The 22,107-nt window shown below is 47.5% G+C and overlaps 1 protein-coding gene across 1 annotated transcript; it reads right to left on the reverse strand.

Moving 5' to 3' along the window:
- Window positions 1-266: 266 nt before the first annotated feature.
- Window positions 267-9,693, reverse strand: LOC116234335 (fatty-acid amide hydrolase 1-like). Its single transcript, XM_031601864.2, has 15 exons — window positions 9,288-9,693; window positions 8,125-8,238; window positions 7,712-7,855; window positions 7,306-7,439; window positions 6,432-6,638; window positions 5,946-5,986; window positions 5,300-5,424; window positions 4,994-5,119; window positions 4,186-4,283; window positions 3,705-3,804; window positions 3,378-3,418; window positions 2,869-2,908; window positions 1,109-1,217; window positions 654-799; window positions 267-564 (listed from the first exon to the last, which is right to left on the reverse strand). The coding sequence occupies exons 1-15, from the start codon at window positions 9,462-9,464 to the stop codon at window positions 436-438; spliced, it is 1,731 nt and encodes a 576-aa protein (XP_031457724.2). The 5' UTR covers window positions 9,465-9,693; the 3' UTR covers window positions 267-435.
- Window positions 9,694-22,107: the final 12,414 nt, after the last annotated feature.

Genomic DNA, 22,107 nt, shown 5'->3' on the forward strand with positions numbered 1-22,107 from the left:
GCAGCTCTACCATATGGGAAGTGGTCCAGCTCTCTCCCTGCTTATCAGTGGTTCAGTTTTGACCTTTGATTGCTGGTGCGTGACATGGAAAACATTCTTTCTCCCTCACAATGCAACTTCTGTGGAGCCGAGAACTGAAGGCACAAACTCTTCCTATGGCACTGAAAGCAGGAATCTGAGTGTCTTAGATAACATGTCCAGAAAAACCAAACCAAACCAAACCAAACCCTACCAAACCTCCCCACAAAAACACACCTGAAACAGACTTTCCACTAACAAAAATCACTGTATTGGGACAATTGGTGTAAACATTTGACCTCATCTCACTTTTCCACAATCCACCCAATCACGGATGGGAATGCCAGTCCTGCAGGCAGGTGGGATGTGAGGGCAGCTTGCGCCACTCTTAGCTCAAATCCTGCTTTGGGTGAGGACTCAGACAATCATGTTTTTCTTCATGACAAGCGTCTCCACTTCCTTCATGAACCGGAGGCACAGCTCCTCCTGCCACGGCAAGGCTACGCACTGCACAGCCACCGGCATCCCCTCGGCACTGCTAAAAGCCTATGGCAAAAAGAAAAGGGAGAAGGTAGGGGATATGGCAGAGATGAGATGGGGACACTGTACCTCCCAGGAGACTTGGCACAACTCACCATTGCCAGGGTCCGGTCCCACCAGTCTTGGAAATAGCCTTGGTAATTCTTTAGCTCCTTCTCATCCTCATCCGTCACCAGCGTGACGGGGACGACACCAACAGGGAAGTCCAAGGAGTTGAAGAGCATGGTGTAGCTGACTGCCACTGTGGGAAAAAGGGAGCTCACAGCAATAGGAAAAACCTTCACCCGCTCTGTGTGACTACAGCACATGTGAATGCCCAACAACACTTCCAACTAACAGGCATCTGTGCTGGGAACTCAGTGGCTGCAGGACAGAAGCCTGCCCCTTGGTTCCTGCACACACCAGGGTGGTTGTCCAGAAGCCCAGCTACCCAAGTGCTGAGCTCTTCCCACTGTTGCCCAGTGCCATGGAAAGCGTGGGGAGGAGGAAGAATGCTTCCCATTTACACCAGCAGGGAGGCTATGGCTTAAGGTCAACCAGGCAGTCCTACCTGAGAGCTTTGCTGGGTAGCCGATAAGCAGAGCTGGGCCCAGCATGGGACAAAGCATCACATCCAGATTCAGCTTTTTCCACTGGGCAATGAACTGGTGGCAAGACTCCTGAGGGGCAAACACATTGGTGGTCAGTGGGGTGGATGCACTGTCCCATGGTTGAGGCTCTGCTGGGCTCCCTGTTGGGCTCCATCAACTGTGGGGTGAACTACATCAGGCCCAATATTAAAATCAAGTGGCTCTTTGGGAGCCATGGCAGCTCTTCTCTACTGAGAAGCCAAGCCCAGTATACCCATCACACAGCAACAACCAAACAGCAACGTGCTGCCTCAGCTGAAACCAGGACGAGGGAAGGGTGTAGTGCAGTGCTAACCTCACCATCACACACACTCAGTCACATTGAAACCTGTGTGTGTTACATGTTATGTGCCCTTGTACCACTTGGAGAGTGTAACAGTGATTACCAATAATAATATTTCAACCTATCTCATGGCATCTCAAAAGAAAACAGAACCCAAAAAAAGAAAAACTATGGATGAAAGAACCGGAAAAAAATAGGAAAGTCTGTTGAAAGAAATTTGGGAAGTAAAGCTGCTTATGTCAAATTGTAAGCTTTGGTGACAGATGAAAGTACTGATGCTACAGGTATGGCTTGATGTGCCATTTTCATAGGAGTTACTGGTAATGAATAATGTCACTGAGAAAATGGCTTCTTTGGTGCCTGTAGAAGACACAATAGATCTCTTGATTTGGATGAGGCAGAAAAAAATACATTAAAGCGATTTTCTTTAACCTTTGTCAACAGATCTGGCATAGCTACTCATAAGCAATGGTTGGTAAAAAAGAGACTTCTAAAATTAATAAGAGATCATGCAATTGCTGCCAGCAACTCACATGTGATGAAATGTCATTGCATCACACATCAACAAAATCTATGTGCAAAAACTTTGAAGATGGATAATGTCATCAAAGCTGTAACTTCATCAAGTCCAAGGGACTGGCTCATTGCTACTCCAGTTGTTCCTTAGAGGTATGGATGCTTTTTATGCAGACATCATTCGCTTTTCTGAAGGAAGGTGGCTAAGCTGGGGTAAAGTGCTAAACAGATTTTATGATTTGTGAAATGAAATCAAATCCTTCATGGAGTCAAAAGAAAAATCTGTGCCAGAATATGAAGATCAAAATGGCTCACAGAGTTAGCATTTTTGGGGGATGTCACTGCTCATTTAAATGAGTTACACATCTGTCTTCCTGGTGAAAATCAACTTATCTGTGCTACGTTTCAAACCATAACAGTGTTCAATATGAAACTTAAATTATGGCCAGCTCAAGTTACCGCAAATAATCGCATGCATTTTGTTACAGTGGCTAAACCCAACCCTGTGAACAGCAAAAAATGTGAGAATATTTTTCTATTTGAGGTTTCAAGGCTTCCAAAAAAATCGTCATATTTGACTGAATATTTGAATTTCTTGTAGTTCATCAAAAATCTCTGACAAAAACCTTGACAGCTCACTAAGAACTGCAGCCACTTCCACTGAACCAGCCTGATGCACTAGCTCCACAAAACTTAAGTCAAATATCCCACTAGTTTTACATTTTTGCTGCTCTTTTTTATATTTTAATTGCAAATAATATTTTTAAAGTTTGTTAGTTCTATAGCTTAACTCTATTATATACTTTGTATGTGGCTCAAGACAAATCCTTTTCACTCAATGTGGCCCAGGCAAGCTGAAAGGTTGGGATACTTATGCTTTACCTCAATTTCATGATGAAGACTCCAGAGCTCTTCCACCGTGCTGAAAAAGGAAGCAAAACCAATGCAAGTTACCGAGAAGTACTGCACAGAGCAGCTTTGTGGACAGAGAAAAGCATCAAAAAGCAGATGGGCACTGGTTAGCTCTGCTCCTGGAGCTGCAGCCAAGGAAGGACTTTGGCAAAGCTTTAGCTTTCCCCTCATTGCATGACAGATGCATTAACCAGTACCAAAGCAGTCAGCACATTTCACTCCTGCAAACTTCATCCAGTTCATAAGCAAGAGGCTGCAAGTGCCCGCCCTTATTTCCATCCTCAGCACTAAAACAGTTGGCAAAACTCTGCAGTTCTAGTTATGACATTGATATAAACAGCTCTCAATTTGCTCCCTCCCTTGTATTTTCTGCCTCATATTTTCTCAGATGCATGCAGCTGGGGAAGTATCCCTAACATAGCAAACATTGCTGCTCTCCAGAAGAGAAACCCAAACCCTCATGTTCGGCATTTACTCACTTTGCTCTCAAACTTCTTATGACATTTGACAATCGAGGCACCTGACAAAGAGAACGTAGTAAAGAAAATAGCTTACATTAATCCCAGCTCTGTCCTCTCATCCATCTCCATCACAAATGCAAGCCACTGATGTAGTGCTCAGGCAGGACTCGTGGCTTTTCCCCAAAATGGGGAGAGGGGACAGAAATAAGTCACTCCAGTTTGGAGGAGATGTGTCTAAGCACAGCCAGGATGCAAAGCCTGGAGATTTCCCTTTGGTAAAGTCTTACTGCAATAGGAGACACCTATTGCTTGACTTCATCTAAGCTAGGAAGTAGTGCACCTTACAAAGGGTTTGGTAATCCAGGACAGCAGAGTTTTTATCCAGTTTGGTGACTTCGCCAACCAGAAGAATACCCCCAAGTTGCCTTTCTCCAGCTCCCCTTCACTGAAAGAGAAAAAGAGTGTTTAGCTGAACAGCATTAGAAAGCAATTACAGCAGATCAACTTGCACACGACCAACTCTTCTAAATAGCATATCTAAGTGACAAGAACATTTTCTTATTTCCTCTGGGCTCCCCTGTTTCCCATGGGTTTTATAGGCTCTGCACCCAGTTTCCTTTGATCTGCCATGGCTGGTAGCAATCTTAAACAGAGCCAAAGTTCACCTTAATCTCTTGAATATAAGCTGCCCAGTAAATCCCTCCGCAGATCAGCCTCTGTCCACATCCAGTAGATCTGCTGTCCACGTTCAGATGCTAGCCAGGCCCGCAGGGAGGACTTCCATAGACAGGCACCAACCACACAAGCCACTCTGGGTTATACTCACAAATTCTTGAGAAAGGTGACACCTCCATCTGCAAACATTCCCCTGAAGCAGAAGTTATAAACCGAATAGTCCACGTTTGTAAGTTCAAAGGGCACCAGCTGGAAGGACAATGGATGAGGTGTCAGTGGTACAAGCACAAACAAGCTGCACAGGAGGAGCCATCTAAGGCTAACAAAAGCCCAAGCCCTTCTGACATCCTTCCAGGAAGGGCTCAGCCATTTGATATCCAACCACCTCAGAGCACAAAGAACCCTCCAAAACCAGGAGCAAAGGACAGAGAGCGCAAGGACTGCTTGGCTACAGATGAGCTGCCATCTGCATATACCCCTTTATTTTCCCTATGGGTCCTGGTTTCCAGATACAAAACCAGTCTGTGGCTTTCCAAGCATGCTTCATGCAGAACACCTGTGGAACTGCCTGCCGAAGGCACAGAAGAGGTGAAATGGGTTTATTTATGAATGTTCTTAGAGTCCCAGAATCATTAAGATTGGGATAGACCTCCATCTAGTCCAACAGTCCACCTACTACCAATACTGCACAATAGCCATGTCCCTAAGTACAATATCCACTCTTTCCTTAAACACCTCCAGGGGCAGTGACTCCACCAATTCCCCTGGCAGCTTTTTCCAATGCATCACCACTCTTTCTGAGGTGAAATTCTTCCTAATATCCAACCTGAAATGTTGTGGGAAGCTGAACGGATTGAAGGCCCCTTCCCTGACAAATGTGCTTTATGGTCACTTCTGGGTCCTGAAGCCAGAAGGAAGCACAGCTGAAGCACAACTGCTGGGTTCATGCAACACCCTACCGTGTGGCCAGCCTCCTCCAAGAGCTGCTTTGTCTCCCGAACAGCACGTCTCATGGCAGGGCTTGGCATGGTGAAGAAATCTGTTTCATAATAGCCTATGCGGAGGGGCCGTGTACTGGAATACACCTGCAGAACAAGGTAAAGCTCTAGTTGAAAGACTGTCAGAAGCCAACAGAACACACACGATGCAGAGCAGGGCACTTATCTCACCATCATACCAAACCACATTACATCGCAGGTCGGCACGCCACTGGCACTTTGCTTAAGAAACAACAGCTCCTCTCACACTCCTGCCAGGTCCCTTACCTCTTCATTGAAGGGAAGGGGAGGAACAGTGCTGTCCAGGTTGAACATGTCCTCACACAGCAGTGCTCGCATGCACAGTGCCAAGCTCTCCACGTCTTTTGCCATCGGCCCCACAGCTGCGGTCACTAAGGGAAACCAGGAGAAAGCATTTAGGGCAGAGGGTCTTTCAAGGGACACGTCCCCCTCTTGGCATCATTCTGACTTAGTATTGCGTTAGCAGCAGTTCCTTTTATAAACAGGACTAGGAATGCCTATAGGTCCCTTCCCACCAACAGCCCCATGGCTACAGATCCAGAGTTGTTATCCAACAATATCTCTCCATTGTACAGCTTACAAAGTAGAACAAAATCTTGATGGATCACAACCAAAGACATCCTTCCAACCACTAACCCCACCTCCCACAAAACTGTGACAGACATCACAGCAAGCTCGAGGGTTAGAGGATGTATCTGGGTTTGTGTAACACGTAACTCATGCATATTCCAGCATGCTTCTCCAGAGTTGGGCATGCAGGTGGCTCTCTGAAAGAGTCCCTGAAAAGGAACCTGCTTTTCTCTTTGAAAACATAGGAGAAGCTAACCCTAGCTCAAAGTCCTTCCCAACCCTGCCTTTCTCCCCTCCCTGCAGGGCAACTGCCAGTTCCTACCTGACTTCTGCCCAAAGATACCAGAAATGACTCCTTTTTTGCTGCAAAGAGAAACAAAAGACAACCACTGAGTTTTCAGAGGAAGGAACACACTGCCCTCCCTTTGCAGATGCTGAGGTTGGCTGAAGGGGAAGCCCAAGTAACACCCAATCTAGGCCAGAATGGTTGATATCTGACCCATCAGCAGCAATTATATACTCTTAGCATGCGGGTGCAGAATCTTCCACTGCCTCTATAGTGGAGGAATTGGTGCTTCCCTCTGGGCAGGAGGGAAAAGTGAGCCCTTCCTGGTACCTCCCACATTTCCTCTTGCCCACAGAAGCAGGAGCATCCCAGCACAACAAAACAGGTGGTGGTGGGCGTCACCATGAGAGATTACAGCTTGTAACTGGCAATGTTGCCTGCAGTATGGGGTTTGGAACTTGATAATGTTTAAGGTACCTTCCAACCCATGCCATTCTATGACTCTATGATTTCTTGCAGTACCTGAGTCTGTTCCCGGTGGGTTTGAGCGCACAGATCCCACAGAAGGCAGCAGGGAAACGCAGGCTCCCTCCTAAGTCTGTGCCAAAGCCCAGGATGGACCCACCTCCTCCTATGAGTGCCCCTTCTCCACCGGAGGAGCCTCCAGGAGTTCTGGTGTAGAGGAGAGGGTTGCACGTCTGACCGAAGATTAAGTTATCACAATCATAACTGGAGAGACAGAGAGTGTGTACATGAGGGGAGCACAGACAACTGCTGATACAGAACCTGGTCACTCCTTTCCTCCCCTTATGGGTGGGATGTGACAAGCTGTCCCCAGAAATGCACTACCAGAGGTCACTTGGCAGGGCAGAGGGACATAAGCAGGACAGTAAACCTGACCTCACCCCACATCAATAACATTGTGAGCAGTCTTGGCAGACACAACAGCAGGTTTGGGGACAGGATAATTTAAGGTTAACTAACTAATGAGCCTCCTCTTCCATACATACATTTGCACTGGCCCTACCAGGCCTGCTGCTGAGGGGTTAATTAGATTAAAAGAAAAGGAAAAAAAAAAAAAGATTTCAAAACACCCAGCACAGGAAAGAAGGGCAGCATTTTTTCTCCTCTTCTCCTGCTCTCCTGTGTCTTTGTTTCATGTAAAGCTAGAATGAATTTTCATTCTGAGTGTCTTTACAGTGTAGAGACACCAAGGGTCTAGTGCTTGATCTGGTGGTTGGCAACCCTGCCCACAGCAGTGGGGTTGAAACTAGATGATCTCTGAGGTCACTTCCAACCCAACCCAAGCCATTCTGTGATGGGGTCATTATTTAAAAAGAAGTGCAAAATGAGAAAAAGACTTGATAGAAACCCAGCCCCAGGGCTGCTCATGTACCTGATGAGGGACTGGGGAACATTGGTTTTCACAAATGGAATTGCCCCTTGTCTCTTGAGCACCTGCACCAGCACGCTGTCCTCTGCCACGGGCTTATCGATGTTTTTCACAAACCCCAACATGGAGTCATGGCCCTGGGAGCAGAGTACAACCAGGTTTCCAAATGCAGGATTGCACTTTCCCCCACGCCCTGTATTTTTATCTGAATCTAAAAGCATGTGCACACACCATCCACCAATACACATTGTGTGGTGTAACCAACCAGCCTTCTCCATTGGCCTGTGTGGGAGATGGGCAGCAAATCCACCACAGCAAGGGTATTCTGCATCAGTTATGACAGAAGGCTGAGGTTAAACCTCCCCCCACCACTCAATTTCAAACCTCGGTCACATCATGTTGGTGGTACCTGGCAGTTGATGGAGTCCTTGATGCTGACAGGCACCCCATAGAGCAAACCCTTCTTCTCCCCAGGCTTTGTGTGCTGGAGCTGGGTCTCGCTTTCCTGCATGTACTCCGTGATGCAGTTTGTTTCTCTAGCAATCTGGAGGGCCTTGGGAAAGGAGACAAAGCCCACACGTGAGACACAGCCTGCAGTGTTGGACAACCACATTCTTAAAAGCACACTTGCCTCTTCCTGCTTCCCCACCTCCCCAGCTGGCATCAGGAAGCCCTTTTTATTCCTTGCCAAGAAGCTTTCGTGCCAAACCCCAACACTTGCCCTTGCAAAGTTGTGGGCTATGCAGGTGCAAGGTGGTGCTTGCCACTCCTCATTGCTCCAAACCAAGCCCAAGGCCATGACACCAGGCACCCAGCCCTCACCTTTCCCACGTAGGCATAGAAGACATGTTCCGGAGGGAGGGAACCATCCTGGATTTTCTTGGAGAGCTCGGGCAAAGACAGAGAGAGGATGGAGACCAAGTTCACCGAGGGATGCTACGGGAAAGGTTGGACATGGTTAGGGTTAGCTGATAGGGTCCTCCTCTTCCCCTGGCACCCGCTGTATATCCATCCTAGAAATAAACGCTGCTCAGTGCTTATCAGACATAATATTTGCTCCTGGTAATGGAATGAAACCCACAGGATCAGCAGAAACCCAAACTTTCTGCAGCCCTGTCTTCCAAGCCAGACTGGCTCAGTCTTTGGTCTTCCTCGGCTCTGTTGTGTTCAGACAGGTCTCAGCTGGGCCCTGGGGGAGATGCTCTGTAACACGTGATTGGCTGAACTGTGGGGGAAACTGGCCACATTCTTAGATATTGCTTAGCAAAGAATGAAAACAGCACAGTGCCAGAGCTGCTGGCATCACCAAGGGAGCTCATAAATTGGCTGATTGCAGGGAGTTCATCTGGGGCCAGCAGAAATCTCCCTAGCAGGGATGAGCACCAGACTCACGCCGGGCTCTGAACCACAAGCTGGGCAGCAGGATGTGACCGCAGAGCACGGCGTGCAGCCGGGTTTGTGGCGAGCAGCCCCCACAGCCTGCCAGCTGTCCTTGGGTCGTGCCGTGCCGCCGTACTTTGGCCTCTGCTAGAAAATACGGCCTCTCCCATTTCCTACGGCTCCTCAACGAGCAGGGGGCTGAGCGTAAAACCATGGCGGATGAGGCCAGGAGGCAGAAATAGCGCTTTCAAACGTGGCGCTGGGATTTTCCTTCTCTTGCTGCTGCGAGCTGCTTTTTGCTGACACCCGCACTCATCCCCCACGATGCGGACAGCCCTTCCCTCCCACCACACCACGCTCGTCAAGCGGGGCTCCGGCCACATCCCTGCGGGGTGCGGGCACACAGCATTTAAAAGAAAAGAATCACTGCAGATGAGGACCCACGATCCTCCCTCCCAAACACCTGCCCAGAAACTGCAGGCATTGCTGCTCATCAGCCCGAGGGAAGGAAGCCCTGTGCTCTCCCCGTCCTCAGCACACGTGGGGTCAGGGGAACTCATCCGAACCTTGCTAGGGGTGGGGAGAACGCAGCTTCCTGCACCCACCTGCTGCCGAAAGGCGCGCACAGCCTTGTCCATCTGCTCCAAGCCTCTCTCCTGCCTCTCCCGAGCCTCCTTCACCTTCCTCCAGAGTCCCCTCCAACGTCGCCATCGCAGGAGCAGCAGCAGCAGCCCGGCCGAGCCGCACAGCACGGCGGGCAACGAAGGCACGGCAGCCCGCATGCCGCTCCCCGCCCCGCCGGCCTCCGGCTGCCCGCGGAGGTGGGGAGGAGGGAGGAAAACCCGGGGAGGACCGCCTGGCAGGGCGGGCTGGGCCCTGCGGAGCGAGTTAACCTCTTCGCTGCTTGGGCGTAGGGTTGGGCAGCGGTGAGCGCTCCGGATAGAGCCCCGCGGTTCTTCTGTTGATAACGTGTGCTGCTCTTGCTTTGTGCTGGGGAGGATGTGTGCGTAACCGCCTCGCTGCGAGTTATCAGCTGTCTGGCTGTAACCTTGACTGAGCACACCGAGAGAGCAGGGGGGGCCCAGTGAGAGGAAAAGAGGGGGGGAAAATAGCAGTTAACGTGCCAGCCGTCTGCTTCAGGGCAAGCACAGCACGGCTTGGTGCTGCGTTTTGCTCGTTGCTGCATCCTCCAGTGGAAAGCAGCGCCTTACTGAGGCCCTGTGCTTGGGTTTGAGGGGAGCTCCAACACCTCTGCCTTCTCACTGGCCTTCCTTCGGTCTGTCTTAAAAAAAAAACAAACACACACACACAAAAAAAAACAAACAAAAAAAAAAACCAACCACACAATGTTTGCAAAAGTGCCCAAATATTTCAGTTTGGAAAACCTGCTGGGAAGGGTTTGGACTATCTTCTGCCTCCCAGCAGGACCCACTGTGCCTAAGCCAGCCCTGACAGATGCAGAACTGAGCTACAAAACACCATGGAGTGTTCCACATCCCCAGCCCTGGCTTCCTGCTGTTGTGGTTCAGGCCACCTGCTTTCCCTCAGCCTTCCGGCTGTCAGGGCTGCCCTGGCACAACTGCCCTGGGCTGAAATGCAGCTCCATGCACAGAGAGTCCTGGCACTGGCTTTACTGACGGTAATATTCAGCCTTGGGAATGTTTCGCTCTTTTAACTCATTGCTTACAGCTTCTTGCTCTCTGTCTGAGGACAAGCAGCTCCTTGTTTATCTGGGTCAAGCATATTACATGCGAGAATAGCCTTTGTTTCCTAGACCTTGTGTTTTTTTCTCTCATTCTTTTCCTTTTCTCCTCTCTGTCCTTTCAGACAGTGGGGCTCAGATGATCACAGAGCAGGGTGAGCTCCCCAGGGCACTGCACTCCCATGCAGACCGAAGGCAGCAGAGTGGCAAGGTCCTGCTTTTATGTCCATACACATTACCAAAGCTCAAACTTTGGGATGACAGATATTAGGATAGATCCTAATATGCCCCTGCATCTCCCACATTGCCTTGGGGGTCACCAAGCCCCAGTGGTGCCATAAAGCTGTGTTTACTGTGGGAGGGACAGAAATGCACTGCACACACTGTTGGCAGGACCGGTTGGGTCTGACAGCTGAGAGCAGACCGCAAGGGCATGGTAAGCACACAGGAATGTTTCCCAACGCCATCTCCTGGCGTCTGGAGATGTCTGGCTTCTCAAGTTTTAGTGACGAATAGCTGTGTGCATGTGCAGATAGATGTTTCTTGGGTGAAGCAATCCAGCTCTGGCATTCACAGCGTATCCACACACTACAGGAAGCAACATCTCCTGTTTGCTGTCCTTGGCTGATTGCACTTACTGCTCTTTTTGCCTGAAGAAGCAATGAGCAATAGTTGTCTGTCACCAGGAACACACACACTACCATTCTCCTGTTTCATCCTATTGCTTTCAGGTTGCTCCCAGCAGTTAACCACCTGCCACCACTGCCAATCCCCCTTCCCAGGGCCTGGCCTTCTGCAGTCAGATCCAAGTTACATTTACAGTGATCTGTCTTCTTCATTTCTCCTCTCAGTAAGTAAATTGCATGTTTCAACCAAATGACCCACTTGGTGACACCCTTAGCATTCACTTTGTAGATAGCTCTACCTGTAGAAGACATCTCTACCAGTAGAAGATGATCTTTTGCTCCTTGGGCACTTGCTTCTTACACACAGGGGGCAGGATGGGGATCATTAGCTGGCTCACTACTTAGTTAGCTCATCAACTCGGGAGAACAAAAGGATTGTTCATAGTATTCCCATCAGCATTATGGATGACATAATGTGCAAGATATTTTCCCTTGTCTCCTTATTCCCAGCCTGGGTGACTTTCAGGTGAGAAACACAACAAATAGGTGCAGATGCATTCATTTGCTATGCTAAATTATGGTGCTTTTTGGCTAGAAAGGGACATGGGATATTGGGAAGTGGTTCTCATGTTCAGTCAGCTGTGCTGTATCAGGTATGGTGCTGCTATCGCATGGTCCCTTGGTGGGAAGGAAGGAAAAGCTGAACAGATCCCAGAGGTGAGGTCCCCAGGATCAGGGATGTTCTTTGACAGTTGTACTAGATAATCTTAGTGGTCTTTCCAACCTTAATAATTCTCTGGGAGATCTCTGGGTTTGTTTAAAACCACTTATGCAAACAGTGCACCTTGAAAGCACTGGGGTCAGGCTCTGAAAACCTCCTCCCTACATAAATGAAGGAGTGAGGACTCATTTCTAGCAGTGCCCATGTTACAACAACTCAAATCCAAACAGCTTTGCATGTGAGCATGTGAACATTAAAAACTAAAGAGAGAAAAAAAAAAAAGAGGAGAGAGAGAGAAAAATATTTAAGCATCTAAAATTACTCCAGTAGTTGCTTTACACAGCTGAATGAAGATAATTGTGTTGGCAATTGTGAGTGATTACAGTATTATCTGCCATCAAAAAAGTTATTTTTTTGAATGCTAAAGGAATTAATGATACATAAAACTGTGTTTAGATTGAGTGCATTCATCAGCAGAAATTCTTGGTGCTGGCACTGGTACACTGTAATTACTCCAGCAGCTCGGAGGGAGGAGGAGAGCAGGAGATACCGGGCTATTGCGGATATACTGCCACAGATTTACAGACATTTATGTGCTGAGCACTTCTCATGATTCAGGGACGGGAGCAGAGCCAGAGCAGGAAAGTTTGGCCCCTTCTTTAGTGCACGTTACAGAATAAAGCATAAGGGGTCACCACTGTGTTGAAGACTGGACAGGTTGAAGGCAACATGGAGAAAACGGTCAAATGCTCCTTTGAGCAGCACGGGATGAGACTTGGCTTCATGAGATCACAGAATCATAGAATCATTAAGGTTGAAAAAGACCTCTAAGATAATCCAGTACAACCATCCTACCACCAATGCTGCCCGCTAAACCGTGTCCCTCTATGCCACGTCTCCACATTTATTGAACACCTCCAGGGACAGTGACTCCACCACCTCCCTGGGCAGCTGTGCCACTGCATCACCACTAGTTTTCCTAATATCCAACCTGAACCTCCCCTGGTGTAACTTGAGGCCATTCCCTCTCCTCCTATTGAATCCACTGTCTCACGGTGTGTTGAATTAATGAAACCATTCCTGGGACCACAAGCAGTGGTTGTCCAGCTCTGGGATCCCGATGGTGGTGATAAGGGATATTCTATGATTGAGCAAGGAGACACAATACTGGGGGATGCATAGACCCCGGGAAAGGCTGTTGGATGGGTTGCAAGGCAAGTGGCAAATCTCAAAACCATTAATGGTCTCCATCTCTTTATGAACTATATTTTAAGGTAAATTAATAAAGAAAAGAGAGCACAAACTCCCCTCCAGCCCATGGGGAAATGCGGTGCTTAGGAAGATAGCTCTGCTGGATGCAGTTGGCCTTTCGGATGTGAGCCACCAGAGAGCAGGATTGAGCTGCTGGCCCGGTGGAAATCGGCCTCTCACGAGTCTTTTGCTTTCTAAAAACTTGCTTTGTGCCCTCGATTTGCAAGGAGCGCTGAATGAAGCAAAAGGCTCTTTTCTGAGTTATGTGTTGATGGGGCAGCCCAAGCTTTGAGGGAGAAACGCTTTGATTTCAGGCGATTTGAAGTGCCCATATAAAATGATGGAAGATTTGCTCTTGCTCCATCCAAACCTGGAAATTTTTGCTAGGCACGGCATCTCCGCAGGGCTTGGTTCTGCCCTCAGATGTGCTCTCAGAGACCTGAGCACCGTGGCTATGAGGATTTACTGTTGTGCACAGGTCCATGCCTTGAATCCAGTGCAGTGTCAGCTAAGGTATCTCTGCCACCCATCTGACTGCGTAATGCAGAAAGAAAGAAATGGATAAGATTGTTCCCCTGTGAAACCTAGTTTTGAGTCTAGCAGGAGCAGCCTTGCATTTAATCCTGACAGCCTTCTTCCAAATGAATTGTTCCATAGTTTGGGATCAAAATTTAAGTGGGGTCCTAAGTGGTGAGCGTGGTCCTGGTGCATCTCTGAGTGTGGCTGCGCTGATCCCTTGGTCACCAGTATCATGGTTTTCCTTGCATGGAAAACACAAACTCCACATTTTTCTTTTTTTTAATTTTCCTTCCTTTTTTTTTTTCTTTTTTTCTTCTGAGCTCTGCTTTCTGAACAGGCCAGAAGAGGGAGACAACCAGCCAGTTACTGCACTGGCTGGATTTCCAGCTCTCCCTGCGTGCCATGGGATGAGAGCAAACACACTTAAAAAATCACATTGATTTCCCCAGAATCCTGAAGGGGAGATTTGATTGTGCAGACGTGCGAGTGTTCTGCAGTTCACATTACACAGATAGGATGGTCATAGAGCAGGAGGGGAAGCTGAGGTGCAGGGCAGCCCCGTGCCTTGCTGGAACGGGTTGGTGACATCCTCCTTCTTGGGGACCCTCCAAGTCCAGTTATGGGCTGTGATTATCTTGCACCAATTGGCTCTGGGTGATCTGGGCGTGGGGTGGACCCACCAGGTGTGTGCAGAGGGAACATTTTAACACCCCAGATATCACCCCTATACAGACACACAACTCACACGGCACCTCTCTGCCCCATCCAGGCTGAGCATTGATGCCAGCACAACCGGAGGCCTGGTTCACACCGCTGATGGTGAAGCACTGTGGACCCCCAATAGGAGGAAGAAGTCACAGGTATGCAGACACAGGGAGTGTTGGAGGGATCATCTTCCCAGCAACCAGCAAGGTGCAGAGCAGCAAGGCCCACCTTCACAATGAAGAAGTTGATCGATCAATCGGTCCTTCATGTTCCTCCGCATTGTCCTTTCCCTTCATCTCCTCTGGACTGGTGAGATCACCCCTGCGTTGAGAAGAAATAAATAAATAACCAAATAAAAATGCTGACGTGGAGAAGTCAATCAGCTTTGTGTGGCCTTGTAATATCTCATTTTATCCGCGCCACGCTTTATTAAATTCTCATAAACCTGTCAATGAGGACAGATACCATTTCAGTTTACCCCATTAGTTCTACACAATGACATTGGGGAGAGGGAGACTGGGAGGAGGGGGAGGCACTCACTGCAGAGAAAAGAGGAATGAATTAAGAAAAGAGAGAAACTCAGCTTCGTGACAATAATGTAATAGCATCGGCGCCCAGGGAAAGTAATTGAATTAAGTGGCTTTTGTTAATGGTTTTAAGATTTAGAAATGTAAATAATAGTTAGGACTCTTTAATGGGACTCTGGTTTTAGGTAACTGCAGCCCTGAGAATAAGAAATGCTTTGCTGTTTAATATGATGTCAGATAGTTTTGTTACTGCTCCGGTTTCATGCCTGCAAAGCATATTTTGCAGTTTTAAAGCCGGGTGTGTTTATCATCTTCCCTTTCTCACTTCAGACGGAGCTTAATTCGGGAGTATTTGCATGAACCCTTCTTAGCCAGTCCCTATCAGTTATTTGCACGGCCAGGAATAAAGTATTATTTCTCCGAGCTGCTTTGGAGAACTTCCTGACGGGAGGGTCACCCTGCCCAGAAGCCTCCCATCTATTTACATGTTCATTAAAGCAGTGGAGCTGGTGCTGCCCTGGTGAGGCCGGATTCAGCACAGGGGAGTAGGGCTGGGAGCAGTGCTGTTACACCCAGCTTAGCGCAGTGGGGATGGAGGATCCAGCCGACAGGTAGGATGAGCCGAGCGATTTAGAAATGACTTTCATGGGAACTCGTTCTGCTTAAAATATTATTGGATTTTCATTTAGGAACCTATCAAAGTGCAAGAATAAAGTCTGAGCTGCCTAACCCACATAGGTCTAAACAAACAGCCTCCCTTCTGCTGTGGGATCTGACGGCTCGAGGATTGGAGAGGGTCCTTCTTCCAAGCTGAGACTCAGGGAAACCCACAGCGCTGGGTAGAATAGGGGACTTTGCCTCCCCTGTCACCTTCAGATCCTTGGCTGGAAAGGGCAGAAGAGCCCCAGTTCCAACCCTGACCTGAACCGGCTCATGCGGGCAGAGGAGAGCGATGTCAGGCAGTAAATGCAGAAAGAAAAGGTTTGAGTTGCACGTTTGCCCCACAGGATTTCTTAAGTAGGTTGTCTGCAGAAAAAAAAGAAATAGTCCACTTCTTCCTGGAGAATTTGAGAAAAGATTTCTGGCTGCTGTCCCCTAAAGTGAACCTGGGGTAGAATAGAGGTGCTTGTTTCCTCCTGTGTAAAATGAAATCAGAATGAGAATAATGCTACAATTAAACCAAGAAATCTCTCACTATTTTCCCTGCATTAGAAAAGAAAACCCAACCGCCCTTATTATTGACCGAATTCTTAAAACCAGCCCCTGCTCCAGCAGGATAGCAGCTGGGAAGAGATTAGCACAGCCCTATAGACAGGTGAGGGCTGTTTAATGCTTGGAGAGCCATTAGAGAATTTGCCATGATAAGACCCAGGCGATGCTATTTGCTGCAGATAAAAAGCAGGTTATTTTTCATGAGCTGCAAGAAGGCTGAAACTTGCCACTGGGTCTGTGGCTCGACACGATGTGAACGGATATGAACAATATCCTCACCCCCAAATAATTGAAATCCACTGAGCACAGCTGGAAGGGAGCTCACATTCTGCCAAAACAGTGTGTGGATGATAGTCCTGCCATCTCTGCAGCACTGTGGCCATAAAGGATCGAATCAAAGGACCAATCTAGTGGTTGGCAACCCAGCCCATGGCAGGGGAGTTGGAACTAGATGATCTGCAAGGACCCCTCTACCTAAGCCGTTATATGATTGGTAGCACTGTTCTGGGACAGGGACTGTCTCTGCTGACAAGTTCCCTGCTCGGCCAGGAACCTGTCAGAAGCAGACGATGGAAGAATGGCTCTGCGAACCAAAGAAACCAGACTTCAGATGATTTACATGGAGCATGAGGGGCACCAGAAGGGCAGCCAGCCCAGAAAATGAGATTATAGACTATCATCCCCTGTTATACGCTGGGACGTGTCTACAGGGTGGCCCTCTGGCATCACTCAGGGAGGTGAAAGCAGAGGGCTTTTGTCTCCTCCAATTGGAAAATCCCCCATCTGAGAAGTCCCTGAGAACACATTAGGGTTTCTGCCACCTTCCAGACCCACGTGCACTGCCTGATACCATTGGAGGGACAGGGATGTCCTGACTGGTCCCTGCTGTCCCATGACACCGTCTGAGCCAGCCTTCCCACTGAGTTGCCTGATGGCTCTGCAGATCACCTAAGGGCTGAAAATGGGATACAGAAGCCCCAGTGTGAGTGCCCCAAGCTGCTTACACTTGGTATAGTGTTCAAGCAAGGTCACTGTCGCATTTGAGCCAAGAAAATGCAGAGTAGCCCATCTGCTATGTAAGTATGAAACATGCTGATGGAAGGTTGTTTTTTTAGTGCTCTTCACCTCTGCAGTGTGAACCAGTAGGAGTGGAAAAGACACACAAACAGGAGTCCTCAGAAGAGACAGAGGCTGGTGTTTAATCTGAGCTGGCATGGAGGTGGTTAATAAGATAATCTCCGGGCTCTCTAACACAAAGGAAAAGTGAGTTTTCTGATCCATAAAGGATCAGTCTGCAGGAAGCCCCATCAGACTCCTCAGCGTGAAATTACACCACAGCAGGGGGGTACAGTCCTGCTACTGTACAACATTAAAGAGATGAATTAGGACTTGACATTCATGTGCTTAATATGCCTATTCCTGGCATTATCCCACAAGGACCAGCCACCACCAAGGACTTACGGTCACTGGGTCTGGGGAGGTATTTAGAGTTGTTCGTTTGCTTGCTTCCAAAGCCAGGCTATCTGGCTTCCCTATCTAATCTCCCAGCGTTAGGAGCAGGGAGGGATGCAGCCAAGCTCGAACCTCTTGCAGCAGTCTGGTCGGGTGAAGAAATGCTGTGTGTGCTGCTGTTGCTCGAGTAAATCACAGCCATCCTCTGGGCTGCTTCTTGGTGAGAAAGGGGAAAACATGATGCGCAGAAAATCATAACTTGGACATCTAGAGGTTCACCAAGGGGGGAAAGGGAGAAACCTCCTGCACTGGAAGTTTGTCCCTCAGATAGTTGCTGCTAATAAAAAATAAATATTTGTTGGAAAGGGAAGCTTTAGCAGATCTATATAGGAAATCATTAGAAGTGGGTTAGCCTGCCTGGTGTTAAGCTGGTTGGAGGTGTGCCTTTGAGCTACTTGGGTGAACCAGCTTTGCCAAGAAGCCAGAGTGTTTCCATGCCCCAGGTCTGGGCTGTGTGAAAATCCCCATGTGTTTGAACTCCGAGCCAGGGCAGAGTGCTTTTGGTTTGCTTTTTCTCCATGAAATATTTCGACGAGAATGAAATTTTTGGGGGAGGAGAAGAATCTGCTCTGAATTCTGGAAGAAATAAAAAGGAAAATGTTGGCTACGGGGACACATAGTTCTGTTTTTTGAGCTGATTGTTTTCCAAAAGAAAATCTAAACTTTTTTTTCAGAAAGTGGCTGTCCTGCAGGAAATTCCTGATTACACGGGTGTGCCTCACTTCTAGCAAGAGCATTTTTGATCAAACTGATTGAAAAGCCAGTTAATTGGAACTGTTTTAAGAACTGTCTGAAATTTGGCAGGGTTAATGAGGGAAGCATGGACAGGACCAGGAGAAATAAATGAGAAGCAGAGTCCTCCCAGAAGCTGATTTTGCAACGGTGTGATGTGGAGAAAGGCTGGAAGCCTCCCAGTGCAAGGACATCCTTGCAGCTCTGATCACATTGTGTAGCACACGGGTGCTTTGCAGCCCTCAGCTCCTGCTTCTGACCATCCTGTTTGGAAATCCAGGCTCTGAATTAAGGGGAGCAGGCATGTGGTGGGATCCTGGGACTCATCCAGACATGAGTGTGGTGTAGCCAGAGCCCAAACATGTAGAATGAGTCCTAAGCCTGGCCATACAGAAGCATCCATCGTGTCGGACCAATTGGATGCCCAAATTTGTGACCCGTTTCTATAGCACATTGAACACTGTGCAGTCTTTTTTGCCTTATTTGATAATAACAGAAAGGTCATTCTGTAAATTCATGGAAAAAAAGGTATGTTGTGACTCTTAAACAGAAAGCTGTGTGGTTGCTGTGGGGACTGTACTGTCATGCTGCTTCTCAGGGTTCTTCTGGTCTTTATTAAGCTCCTCCTCAACAATATTGTGTTTTTTATTCTGTTTGTATTTTCGGGGCTTCCTGATGTTACACCAACCTCGGTAGACTAGCTATAAGTGCATACAACAAAGACATAAATCTTTGTACACACCAGGACCATGAGGTTAAGGACTTCTAGAGACCACTGTAATCCATAGGCTCAGACCCCATGGAAACATTTTTGTACAGAAGTCAGAGATAACGCTGTTGTGGATGAAATCAAACAGCAATTTATACCTGGATATTTTACTCTTTCCTGTGTTACATATGTTTTGGTGCTGGGCTCGTACATCCTGAAACCAAGCCAAGCATGGAGGTGCTCCTTGGACATGAGGTCTCTGGTCGATGCAGCTTCCAACTGAAAAATGGCAAATGGAGTTAATGACTGAGGTGTCTGAACATGCCGTGTCTATTGACAGAATGTGTCCTTCCCAGGAGCTCACTGCCTAGAAGCCCCATCTCGAATGGGTGATGTGTGGTGACCACCCAGTTTGGTGGAGTCCCTGGCAGTGAAGCTTGAGGAGTAACATTTCTGGATAAAAAGACAATGTTATTTCAGATAGATGCAACCAGGAAAGGCACGTTGAGGCTTAGTTTTCCCTGGACAGAAATAGAGGTGTGTGGGGTGAGCCATGATCTGAATGGCTGCTGTGACCTCATCCCTGGAGACAAGTGCACCTTGTACCATGTGGCCTTTCTATCTCCCAGATCTTCCCCAAATTGGGCCTCAAGTCAAAATAAACACTGACAGAATGAGACGAGAAAAGAGCCTTGGATCTTGAAAGCTGACCACCTTTTTGGTTGTCCCATCATCCAGACAGGGCAGACACAAAGTGTTCCCAAACCCATTCTGCTAATTTGAAATAAATTCCAAGAACAACAACAGATTCACAGCCCTAAATGAAGTAGTGAGTGAAGGGTGATGGAGTACTTCGCACCTGAATGATAAATCCCCATTCTCCAAACCAGTGACAAGTTTTTTTTAATGTGCTTGGCTTTTGTCTCCTATGAAATTAGAAGTCTCCCACTGAGGGCTAGGTTTCATGTCTGGGTCACAGTTTCTACAGAAAAGAATTTTCATTATGGTCTTGGAAACACTTAAGCCTCCCTGTGCAACTGATCTAGCTGAGCTTTTTATAATCAGGAAGGACAATGGATGCCATCAGCAATCAAGGATGAAATCTCAAGCAACTCGAGAAGGAGGTATGAGCCTTAGGATGAGACAGGATCTCATAGAGAGATTAACATGGACTAGGAGAGTAATTAACCACAGTAACAGTTTGCTGAAGGTGAGGTGGGGAAAGTTCATTCTTGTTGGCAGGCTTAAAGGGGAGAATAGATTCCCTGTTTCAAGGGGGAATTAATTCACTGAAGTCCTTTGGCTTGTGATGTGCTGGGTGACAGACCAGATTATGAAGCTGGAAACAGAGATTTGGGAACAGTCTAGTAATATCTGAGTCTTCAGGCCACACAAAGTGCGAGAAGTAAATAGCTATTCCCAACGTATCAAATAACATGGCGTATTCCAAACAGATATGAGACCTAGGAACTTCTCACAGGGCATAAAAACCTCCACAAACAAACTCTGATTGCAAAATTTGAAGAATAAATTCCTTAGCATGGGATGTGTTCTGGTTTTTCGTTCCTGCTCTTTAACAGCATGCTCTTCACATAGATGGAAGAGGTATGTGTCTGAAGCTCCATATGCTTTTCTCTTTACAGATAACACAACAGCAATATTTGTAATTTTTCTTTATGGATAATGTTTCCTTATTATACACATTATTTTTCTCTGGATTCTCTCCACTTAATACACATATTCCTTGAAAAAGCATTCAAAATCAGAGATGCTTTCCCATTTCAGATCTAACCAGAGATGAATAGAGGGATGATGCATCCCTATGTCAGGGGATGCTGTCAGGGTTGTAAAAGTGACTCATGGTTATCATATGGCTTAAATCAAGCAGTTATGCTGAAAATGTGTGACAGAAGTTGTGTAGGCTGAAAATGGCACACTCTTTTGTGATTCCCCCCCTCTTGTTGTAGGACATGATGAATACGTGGAATGCCTTTTCTCTCCACGTGCCTTTCTCTGGAGAGGTGAGATGCCAAAACCACAACATGTGTTAAAAGGAAGTAAAACAACTGTTATAAGGTGGCCCTCTTCATCAGTGCCCTGCATTCAGAGGTTTTCTGCATTGACCAAAACAAGTTTTGACATGCACTTGGATGAAAGAAGAGCTGGAAAGTCTCTACCATGGTGCATAACCAGATCATGGGTGACAATACGTTGTGATCCAGCTGGATTCCTGAGGCTTGGGGTTGATGAGCTGTGAATCTAAGGCATTAATGAATGTACAAAGATTTTCAGCCTCCTTTGACAAACAGGAAAGCCATAATAAAGAAGCTTTTTTTCCAAACCACATGTAATAGGGCACTGGATACAACAGAAGGGGTTGAAGTTGCCCCATTTCTTAGTTGAAAATTCATCTTTTCATGTGGGTGATGGGAGCTCTGGGTTTAGGTCTCTGTTCTTTTATAGATGATCTGATTTTTATCTCCTGGGAGCCACTAGGCAGTCTCACAATGCTCTTCTTGTTCTGTCCTTCTCCCACCTCCACCTTCCCTGTCTCCTTCCTGTTGGGGAGTCCTTTTTACATGTAATCATAGAATCAAAGAATTGTTTGAGTTGGAAGGAACTCTTTAAGGCCAACCAGTCCAACTTTCCTGCAATGAACAGGGACACCTACAGCCCCAAAAACGTTGCTTAGAGCACTGTCCAGCCTGACCTTGAATATCTCCAAGGATGGGGCATCTGCTACCTCTCTGGCTATGCAGAACACTTTGCACAATGGGGCTCTCATCCTCCCAAGGAAAAACAAAACAACAGTAACAACCACAAAAAACAGCAACAACAACAACAACGAAAACCTCAAGAAGAATGAAAATAAGTACTACAGGCAGGTTTGTGGGGCCGCTCTGTGGAGATAGCGAGGCAGCCTTTAGGAATGCAACCAGAAAGGGATGGAGGGCAAGGGGAAAGGCAGCCCTTTCCACTGACCCCCACCTGCCCCTCTTTCCCCTACTGTGTGAACCTACTGTAGATTTCTTGAATTCCCTTTGATGTTTATCTCCCCCAGTAATTCTATTTGGGGGATTTGCTAAAGCGGCGGTTAGAAGAATACAGCCTGGAATAAGGAGGCCGAACGGCAAAAGAATGTTAGAAACAGGATTAAGATCATATTCTACAAGCGGTTGTCAGCCGCTGAATAGGGCTAAAGTTTCTTA

This window comes from Phasianus colchicus, chromosome 9, assembly GCF_987193195.1.
Source record: "Phasianus colchicus chromosome 9, bPhaCol1.hap1.1, whole genome shotgun sequence".
Taxonomy (NCBI): Eukaryota; Metazoa; Chordata; class Aves; order Galliformes; family Phasianidae; genus Phasianus; species Phasianus colchicus.

Coding starts and splice junctions, on each gene's coding strand:
- LOC116234335 (XM_031601864.2), bottom strand. CDS start 9,464: ATGCGGGCTGCCGTGCCTTCGTTGCCCGCCGTGCTGTGCGGCTCGGCC. Junction 7,440..7,711: donor AGGACTCCATCAACTGCCAG/GTACCACCAACA, acceptor CTCTGCTCCCAG/GGCCATGACTCCATGTTGGG. Junction 3,805..4,185: donor GTCACCTTTCTCAAGAATTT/GTGAGTATAACC, acceptor TTTCTCTTTCAG/TGAAGGGGAGCTGGAGAAAG.